This window comes from Primulina eburnea, chromosome 10, assembly GCF_022965805.1.
Source record: "Primulina eburnea isolate SZY01 chromosome 10, ASM2296580v1, whole genome shotgun sequence".
Lineage (NCBI taxonomy): Eukaryota > Viridiplantae > Streptophyta > Magnoliopsida > Lamiales > Gesneriaceae > Primulina > Primulina eburnea.
Window position 1 is genome coordinate 37,788,437 of NC_133110.1, and position 10,613 is coordinate 37,799,049.

At 32.7% G+C, this 10,613-nt stretch overlaps 1 protein-coding gene across 4 annotated transcripts; it reads right to left on the reverse strand.

Annotated features, from left to right (window-relative positions):
* Positions 1–303: 303 nt before the first annotated feature.
* On the reverse strand, positions 304–5,704 carry LOC140803475 (MAR-binding filament-like protein 1-1). 4 transcript variants are annotated; one of them, XM_073159368.1, is made up of 4 exons: positions 5,302–5,704; positions 3,005–3,048; positions 2,737–2,877; positions 304–2,285 (listed from the first exon to the last, which is right to left on the reverse strand). In XM_073159368.1, the coding sequence occupies exons 1-4, from the start codon at positions 5,582–5,584 to the stop codon at positions 639–641; spliced, it is 2,115 nt and encodes a 704-aa protein (XP_073015469.1). In that variant the 5' UTR covers positions 5,585–5,704; the 3' UTR covers positions 304–638. The 4 variants fall into 4 exon arrangements, with proteins under 4 accessions (XP_073015469.1, XP_073015470.1, XP_073015471.1 ...); XM_073159369.1 differs by lacking the exon at positions 5,302–5,704 and adding an exon at positions 3,747–3,855; XM_073159370.1 differs by lacking the exon at positions 5,302–5,704 and having other exon boundaries at positions 2,963–3,041.
* Between the last annotated feature and the right edge of the window lie 4,909 nt (positions 5,705–10,613).

The window sequence follows — 10,613 nt, forward strand, 5'->3', positions numbered from 1 at the left end:
GACTAAGGTTCGAGTTCAACTCAATAGATTCGAATATGTCCGCGAACTACTACTCAAAAGACTCGAAGTTTATTTACTTTATATATATTATATTATATTATAAGAATGTCAATGTTGGCGAACTATCGAATAATATAATTAGGACTCGAGTTTTGCTAAAAAAATTCGAATAATATATGAATTATCCATAAATAGATGAAAACATAACAATTTATAATTTTAATCTTTTACAGAAGAAAAGTCAAATATGAAATAAAATAAAAACATGTAATTAATTAATGTATCATCTGTCGCTAAACGGTGTTTACATATGCAGCAGCTATTGATCTTAAATATTTATAGGAAAAAAATAAAAATCAAAGATGGAGTGTATTCCGTGGCAGAAAAGCTAATTATTACAGCTTAAAAGCCAAACTGCAAAGAACGACCTTTTCACGAATAATGAAATGCTCCTTACAGAAGAAATACAAACAAGGCACGGGTATCCTTCTGGCCAGACTTGACTTGTCTAAAAATTTCAAAGATTACACGAGTTTTTCCAGCTGAGGAAGGCCAAAAAAAGTTGGTGGGCAAGTTTCACAATTAAAGGCGACGAAGGACAAAGGAGAACATGGACCTTGCATTTGATGCATAGTTGATTATAATTCTTCTTCTTGTGGTGTAACCTTTCTCCTTCGGGTAACTTTACTCTTGGGAGCAGCGGTTGCGCCTTCCACTTCAACTTTACGCTGGTGCTGATTATTCACCTCAGCATTGGTTGAGTTTCTTCGGTTCCTTAGCCGTAGAATTTCGCCTTTGGCAGATGCCAATTCCTCTTCTAGTTTATTTCCTCTCTTTTCCAAACTCTCCCTCTCTTTTCCAAGCTTCATCACCATGTTATGGGCGTCTTCCAAGTTTTCCCGAGCTTCTAGAGAAGCCTGTTTTTGCTCTTCAAGGGACCTGTAGACTGCATCTTTTTCATCTTCCAAACTCGAAACTCTTGAATTTGCCAACTCAAGATCCTTAGAAAGAGTTGATTCATTCCTATTCATCTCCTCAAGTGTTTTAGTAACCTCCTCTAAATCAGTCTCAAGAATTTTTTGCAATTCTGTGCTTCTAGAAATTTCAGTCTGCAGAACCTTTAACTCTTTGTTTAAAGAAGATACTAGTTTCCTTTCTTTCTCTAGATCCGCAGCTGCAGTTTCTGCTTTCTTGTCGGAATCAGCAAGTTCTTTCTCTAAGTTAGCACACTTGCGCTCCGAAGCAGCCAATTCTTGGGACACAATTTGCAGTTTTTCAGTATCTTTCTTGTAAGATTCTCTACCTTCTGTCAACTCGGCCTGAACCTCAGACAGCTCTGCTTCGAGCTTAGAGCACAAGTTTATTGACTGCTGGAATTGTTTTTTCAGATCAGAAGCTTCATTTCTTGATTTCTCCAGAGTTTCCTGTGTAATCTCGAGTTCCTGTTTAATACTCTTCATATTTTTCAATTCGACATTCAGTGTTTCTCTTATATTCTCTTTTTCTTGAGTCAAAACAGTAACTAGAGCTTCATTTTTGTTTGCTTCATCCAGAGCAACCTTAAGCTGTTCCTCAATCTGTTGAATCTTCTTTTGTTGATCTCCCAAAATATTACGATCTGAAGCCATCTTTTTTTCTGTGGAGGATTTATATTCCTCGAACTCCTTTACCATGGCATCAAGCCTTTTGCTGGATTCATCCCTCTCAGCCACCAACGAAGATAATTCTGTATTCATATTCTTCAGTTCCGAATCCTTCAACTCAAGCTCCTTTTCATTTTTTGAGAGCGTGGCTTTCAGTTGTTGTAGCTCAGAAATTAAACCACTTATCCTGTCCTGGGATTGTTGGTATACAGAGCTCAGTAGATAAAATTCGTGTTCCTTTTCAGTTATTTTAGAATCAAGACTCCGAAGATTATCTGCCTTTTCAGTAATCTCTGATGAAAGCAAAACAATCCTATCTTCCAAGACTGCCACACAATCCAACTTCTCCTTCAGTTGTTCTTGCAGTTCCTTTTTCTCGTTTCCCAAGTTACTGAGGTTTTGTTCAAGATTCTCAACCTTCAAACCAAGCTCTTCGATTAATCTTCTATCTTTTTGCAACTCTTGTCCAAGTCTTGTTATCGTACCATTTGCAATTTTCAACTGATTAACTAAAGACTGATGTGCTTCGCCTGCTTTAGCAAGTTCCTTTCTTTGAACTTCTCTCTCATTCAAAATCTTTGACTCAAATTTTTTTTCCAGAGAAACGATGGCAGATTCCTTTTCTTTCAGTTTAATATTCACCTGTTCATTCAGGAAGACAATACATAACTTAAAAAGAAAAACTAATAAATTTCAGTAACGAATGATTCCAAAAATGCAAGTAGTTTATATAGGATTTTGCTAGGGAGCAATACTTACCCCCGTTGTACTATGTGGCTGCCCATGTGGCACAATGATCGAAACAAAGTGCTTGGAAGCTGTACAACTTAAAATTTTCAAATTTTAACATTACTAGTGACTATAAATTTTGATGTATTGGCAGACACTAAATCCTAGACATGCAATTTGTTTGACTCTACACAAATTTTGCATCTTTAAAGACTTTGATCAATTCAAGAGTTATCTTTTTCCCTTTCACGCTATTAACCAAGTAGGCACAACTGCTGTTAATCAAAAACAGGAAATAAAAATCAAGGACCACACACTCTGTATGCAGTTATGAAATAAGATAAAATTCATTTAAATCGCTTACAGACTCTATCGTTGCATCTGAAGCAGCCTTTTCCTTCCTTGTTGATGCATAAAGAGCACCAAGTACACCTGACGCCATAACTCCAACAACATTGAAAAGTGAAAATGTTGAGTTTGGGGAAGTGTTTCCTTGCACTGATTGCTGGGACACAAGAAACATTCACTTCAGGTCTATGAATTGAGGAAGTGTATACAAAAGAGACAACCTTTGAACCACAAACCAGTACTTAAATAATTGTTTCCTTATTATATTGGGCAGAGATGCAGACCTCAGCTACTTGCATCAACTCTTCTGTTCTGGATTCGGTAGTTTCTGAAACAAATAAAAAACAACATTTACTTTAGCAAAAGCCCATCAAGATTTGCATCTATCATATGAATAAAAAATATTCACCACCATTGTGTTGAATGAAATGGATAGCATTAGGCATTGATAGGCATCTAAAAACTTGTGAATTCTCTTAAAAACCCAAAATTTTAAACTTAACCACTTGCATGTCATTTGACAATGTATCACACAAGAACAAGGGAATCCAATTAAGCCGTGTTTGAACTGAAACTTTCATTTGAGATATTGACTTAGAAGAATTTCATATAATTGAGAATTTGAACTACGTTGTTTTGATTCCATAACTAGAAGTGAAGTCAGCTTTAAAATCTTTGCATTTGAAAACTAGAGGTCGTAAATGGATTGAGTCATTTAAATTCAAGAATGTCTATCCATTCTAGACGTTTAGAATCTTTGGAATGCTTCAATTTCATCTCCGCAAACTATTGATAGAGCATTTGTAAACTTATTATGGAGTTCAAATGTATTTAATATTAATATGATTTAAGATTCAAGTTTCAAATACTTTCACTAAATTAAATATGTCCTGCAAAATAAATCTTTCCATCTAAACCAAACAATTATCCAAATCCACCAAATCATTCAATTCAAATGCAGTCTTAGTGCACCCTAAGTAAAGGAGGAAGAAATGTCATAGGTTGCATTCAGTTTTTTGCACTTACTGCTTCCGGTTTCTCATATTTGTCCTGCTCAACCAGGGTGACCTTGATAGGATGAGTTCTAATTGCATTTGCATAGACGGGTGCATTATATTTAGTTGAAGCAAAGTTGGTGATTATTACCCCTTGAGAGAAATTACATATTTTTCTTCTCATGTTGCATTGTGTCCATTATTATTGATTCTTCATTTGTGTGCAAAAGGGTGAGATTTACGAAACTTCCTATGAAAATCAGATGAGAGACACAAAACCTTTAATAGAGCCAAATCATCACGTACAAAATGAGGAAAAGACAGGTATTTGACGAATTGTTAATCAACTAAAACACACAACAATTTATTTCAATATCCAACTAATAAAGAAGCAAGTTTGCTAAAATCTATCATACGGATCAACCATAATAAGCTAGATTTGTGTACAAGTGAAACTACAGTGCTTTCTCATTATCACAAAAGAGAAGCAACAAATAAGATTTTCCTAATCCAATATGATGCTAAAACTAGTTCAGAAGCAAACAAACCCCTATTCTATCATTATTCTCTGGCCGCGAGCAAAATCATCAAGCACATAAATTAAGCAACAGCCCTGTGCATGTCAAATCCCCGGCTATGGAAAATATCAGAAAATAATAAACTGCCTCTGGAAGTGCCCCGCGACGAAATTTTCACCATTTTCTTAACAGCTGGTTGTAATGTCCTGAACACCATGAGGAAGATAATGTTTGCAACTGGATTATAATTAAGTCACACTCACCTCACCTCTCAACTTTCCATCGCATTTTGTTCAAGACATTGGATGTATAGTCATGGAAATAACTCAAGACTCAAAATGCTGAGCTACATGTACCAAACTCCCCTAGTCTCACTGCCACCAAACTAAACAAAAAGGTGTTTCATAGTAACCAGTTAATTGAACGTGACACACGTACTACAAAACCATTCCCAATTGGTAATGAAACTTCGGCATTAATTCAAAAACAAAATATGGAAAAGGAAAATCTTATTCCTGAAGCCAAAGGCATTATGAAGAAGTTACATTAAAACGGAAGCAAAAGTATCAGGCTTTGAACATCACAAAGAGGGGGAAACAATTAACCGATTGTCCTGATCTGCAAAAGTATCAGACTTTGAACATCACGAAGAGGGGAAAACAATGAATCAATTGTCCTGATCTCTAATAAAGTTAACAATTAAAAATATACATGTAATAAAACCAACTAACACTTTCTGAGAAGTCTCCACCAACAGCAAGGAATTAATCCAGATTTATGAAAACCATAAAATTTATTTGCATAATTGATGCAAGGCCAAAATTATAATTTACATAAAGTACACACATGAAAACTCAGAAAAGTTCTACTTTCAGTTTGATTGAAGAGTTTGACCACTTCTTGCCCAAAACAGACCACCACGCACATTGCTTTCCGACCAACAACAAAAAGAAAAATAAAAGCAACTTAAGCTAGTAGAAAAGGCTAATCAAACCATAACCACGATATGCAAGAAGAGGTGAAAAATCATTGCTTAAAAGTACAAGAAACTGTCGAATCCCAACTAACCCGCAGCAAGCCCATCAAGAGCCCCGGCCCTCATGCTAATAAACGGAATTAATCCAAAACCCATCAACAAAATCCCTCTCCTTCTGCAAAAGTCGCCATCTTTCAAATTCTCTTGCTCAATACAAGCCACGGGAGTTCTGTTCCTTCTCCGGCTGAGCCCAATTCTCGGGCAAGAAATCAAGAAGGAATGATGCAAAGAACATGAAGACAAAGTCCCAGTGCAAACAGAAAGGCAAAGTGGAGACGGGTGCAAGAAGAAAGACGGGGCTATCTGGAATCCCATGGCTATCCTTTTCAGGTTTTCTTGATTTCTGGTTGATATGAAAAGCACATTGCCACCATAGCCCCACCGATTCCAATCCGTTTGGATTTAGATTTTTCATTTATATTTTCACTCACAGCATGAATTGGAAGTAGAAAGACCGAATTGCACTTCAGAGTTTATGGCATTTTGAGAAGTTTTATTTTTTGAAAATATCTTTTTGATAACGCAGGATCGAACGAGTTTCAGTATATGCTGTCGCTGACTGCTATAGATATTGGGTGTCATTTAAGTTTTGAATACATGCTTCTATTATGCGTTATTAGTATTTAAAACCTACTCAAGTCGCTCCGTATTTTACATAGAAAAAATCTTAACAAAACTTCTCTTTTAAATCGAACAACTCTTCTAAATTGAAAATAATTTCATGTTAATTGTTTAATATTATATGATCAAATTAAAAATAATACATACAACGCGTGTGCATCTTTTACTAGTATTAATAAAACTCAGCATTGTTTGACACAAATCATTTATGATCCTAAAAAAAAGTTTATGTGAAAAATTTAGAAATGAGTCAAAGTAAAAAATTATATAGATTATTTTTATATAATTTTGGTTTTTATAATCATTTTTAGATTATATGATTATTTGAATTTGGATAAAATTTAGATAATATTCATATTTATGTGCCGATAAATTATGATAATGATTTTTTTAAATAAAAATTATAAAATAAAATAAGAATATATTTGATATTGAATAGAAAGTAAAATCTTGATACCTAAGTCTAGATAAGTCTCAAGTTTAATCATATGATAATAATATAAAAAAATCTCTATATAAATTATTCAATCTATGCACACATTTTCTGTGCACGATAACTAGTTAAACATAAAAAATTTTGTTAGAACATCTCATGTGTTGATTTTATGAGACGATTCTATAAGTCAATTTTGTAAATTAAAAATATTTTATTTGTGTCGTCTATGACAAAATTATTAGTTTTTATGTCAAAAATATTATATATTATTATAAATATGAACATAATTCATATATATCATAAATTCGTTTTAGAAGTAACATGTTACTATCACTAGTTAAAAGCGAAAAAAAAAAAAGAGTGAGTCTCATGTGAGACCGTCACACGGATCATAATCTGTGAGACGGGTCAACCCTACTCATATTCACAATAAAAAGTCATACTCTTAGCATAAAAAGTGATACTTTTTCATGGGTGACCCAAATAAGATATCCGTCTCACAAATAAGACCCGTGAGACCGTCTCACATAAATTTTTGCCAAAAAAAAAAATAGTATAAATCAATCACAACAGGAATAGATGGATATTTTTTAAATTTAACAAGGGATTTTCAAGAATTATGGGCTCTTCCGACTTCCTTCTCCTTGAAATCTATCCACAATTGCTAGGGATATAAACGAACCAAACCGTTTGTGAGCTATTCGAAGCTCGATTGGATAAAAGCTCGTTTAATGAGACTCGTTAAGATAAACAAACCAACCCAAACTTTACAGTATTCGGCTCGTTAGCTCGTGAACATGTTCGTTGGTAAGTTCATGAGTAATCTTTTAGATGAAAAAATAATAGTTTTGATATTTGATTTATTGATTTTGCATATTATTTATGAAATATATAGAAAAATCTATTAAATTTATTTATTATAATAAATTTATAGATTTTAATAAGAATAATATATTTTTCTTTAAATATATAATTTACTTTTTAATTAATTTAATGAAAATTTAAATGTATAATTCATATTTATTAAGCTTGTTTAGGCTCGATAAAGACTTGAATAAGCTCGTGAGTCATGCATATATTCGTTAAATAAAGCTCGAGCTTGGCTCGATTATAAACGAACCAAGCTCAAATATTCAAGAGTTCGGCTCGACTTGACTCGATTACATCTCTAACAATTGCCATGTCGTATGGATTTCACTGTTCACTATCTACTTAAAGTTGATAAAATACTAGCATGGATTTTGTTATCTATTTAACAAAAGCAAATATCTTTAATATAAAGGCTAAATATGGGTTCTCTACTCTTAAATTAGACATGAGTAAAGCCTACGATCACAGATCGAATGGAGTTTTGTTAAGGTAATGATGATTAAGCTGGGATTTGCGGATGCTTGGGTTAATCTGATCATGAGATGTGTTACAATTATACCTACTCGTTTCGGGTTAACCATTCCATCTATGGCACCATTCACCCTCGAAGGGGCTACTTGTGTTGTGTGTTCAAGGTTTATCGTACATCATTTCTAAAGCTGAGGACAGAAGATTGTTCATGGGAGTGAAAATTGTGAGTTCTTGTCCCCCTATATGGCTATATCCCATTTATTTTTTGTTGGCGATAGCTTAGTCGACTTTTTCCAAACTCGCTGATGGCAAAAAAACCTCAAGGGTAGATATTTCAAATACTCTGATGTGATGGAGGAGGGACTAGGCTTGAACCCGGCTTATATTCGGAGATCCTTGTTATGGAGTAGAGAACTCATCAAAAAAATGGATTTGTTCCAGAGTAGGAGATCATGGGCGGAGTATTTCAGCGAAAGTGGATCCTTGGAAGGGCCAAGAATGAACCAGCTGTCTGACATAATTTTATGGCTAATTAAGTGGAAGCAATCTTGGATATCCCTCTGAACCATAGCTAAAATGTAGGCATAAGATTCTGGCCGACCAATGTGGATGGTAGATACATGTTGGAGATTAGTATTGCTGAAACTCATCCGTTACAATCCACGCATCCGGCGACTACATTCCCACTGCAGCTAATCTTGGAACGCATCATGTTCAGACCAATGGTATTTGCTCTTTATGTAAGATACATTGTGTTGGATTTTATATATTCTCTAGAAAAAATCTGGCTATAAAATTTATTTCCGATCAAAATCGGAACATAGCGGAGCAATTACATAATTTCATAAATTATAATTGAACATATGAATATACATTAATGACGAATGTAAAGAAAATTATTATTAGAAAACTAACATCTTGTAGTTTTCCTATCTTTTTTGTGTGAATCTGAGATGCGTAGAAACCACAGTCTTCCAATACGATTCTTTCTATTGACGGCAGTGTGTGGGAACTCAAAAAACGCAAATACTAGAAATCAAAGTTTTTATTTTTAATTTTCTACTATATTTTCAACTCATGAAAAAATAGAGAAAAAGTTAATGTGTTTTTTCAAAAGACTTTCTAGGATCTTATTTATAATTATTAAAACAAGAGTCCAAATCTTAATCTAATTGGGACTCCAAAAATTCTGCCACTTATTAGTTATTTAGGATAGGCAAATTTTGACTTGGTTTGAATTGTATTATCTCAAGTCTTTTAAAACTCTTTTTAAAAGTCTAGGATTTCTAGAATTTTATCAAAATAAATTATAATATCATTCTACTTATTTTTAGATAATATCTAAATTTTATTCACAATAAATTAAAGATATTAACAACAACTTTTGAATATTACCATACTAATCCCAAACCTATAACTATCTCATGATTATAATTTAATATAAGTAATATCTCATAGTTAATTATTTTTATTTCCAAGCATTTGAAGTTATGGAAACAATTTTTCCATATTCACATATGATTTCTAAATTGCATTTCTAGCTCGTCATTAATTTGGAAAGGCGTACCAGGGACCATTGACTCATAATTAGATGCTCCAATAAATTGGATAAATAATTAAACTCTTTAATTAATTTATCTAATTTATTAATTATATAAATACTCAGGTAAAAATATGGAATTGCACTCTTTTTCATTATGGAATATCTTTATCTACAAAATTGAGTAGTTTATTGATATAATCATTTCGTATGGATTAATCTTCCATAGACAATTCATAATTGAAGCTAGGAATTTTTCGTTTACCTCTTCCATGACATCTTATCCGCATTTACAATTAATTCACTATTGAGTGATCCAATGTATAACTTAATTATAGATTTGGTGGGCCCAACACTCAGTTCCAGAATTAACAAATGAGGAAATCTTCTTTCTACTTCTCGCAAAAAGGAACAAATTTCATGTCTGTGAATTCGTATTCTCAGCCATTCATTTCAAATATAAATCTAAAATGCAAGTATTAAGAATTGATAATTGCAAACTTTAAACAAGTAAATTAAGAATCATATTGAAATGAACATGAGTTTATAATTACTTCAGGATTAAGATTTGTCAAATAATTAAACATAAAATCAACAAGGCATTAACAACTCCACAGAATCACATTAACAACTATAACAACATATAAATGTGATTAAAACATAATTTATATACTATTGTTGTTGTTACCGAACTGTAACATACATATACCTTCCATTAAGATAAAAAAAAATGATCAACTTTAACTTTCAAATTTACCGCTTCGGCCTATAAATTAAAAAATATAACAAGTCGAGTAATTTTTCAATTCATCAATAATAATTCCAATAATTCATCAACTATTATTTCAAAAATCTTTATAATTGAGTTATTTTTCCAAAACTCAAACTCAGCACATTATTATCCAAAATTTTCATCTTTCCGCTTAAGATTATTTTTCTAACTAAATAATCGTATTTAAAGTCTAAGAATTTTCATATAATTAACTTTTCGTCAAAAGTTTATATTTCACCATTTTCATCTTGTACCTCGATAATTCATCACATACCAATCCAAAAGATAATTACAGTGCATGGTTGGAATTCTAACTCAATTTCCGATATTTCATTTGGAAACATCAAAATGAGATTCGATAATTTCGATAGGCTAATACTGACAAAACAACAACCCTATGTTGTAAATCTCGAAACAGAATCCAGATCCATCATTTGATATCTTAAAATTCATATCTCATTCATTATTGACTCAAATAAATATCCGTCAATTAGAAAACGCAAATAATTAAATGTTTCCAATTAAAAACATATTCAAATTCTCAATCTTTTGTGCTCAGAATTAATTAGAACACACTTCATCGACCAAATTTGCGGACATAATTATGTAACATCGCAGTTCCAGGCAAACAAGC

Coding starts and splice junctions, on each gene's coding strand:
- LOC140803475 (XM_073159368.1), bottom strand. CDS start 5,584: ATGGGATTCCAGATAGCCCCGTCTTTCTTCTTGCACCCGTCTCCACTT. Junction 2,878..3,004: donor AGTTGATGCAAGTAGCTGAG/GTCTGCATCTCT, acceptor CTTGTGTCCCAG/CAATCAGTGCAAGGAAACAC. Junction 2,286..2,736: donor CAGATGCAACGATAGAGTCT/GTAAGCGATTTA, acceptor CTGAATGAACAG/GTGAATATTAAACTGAAAGA.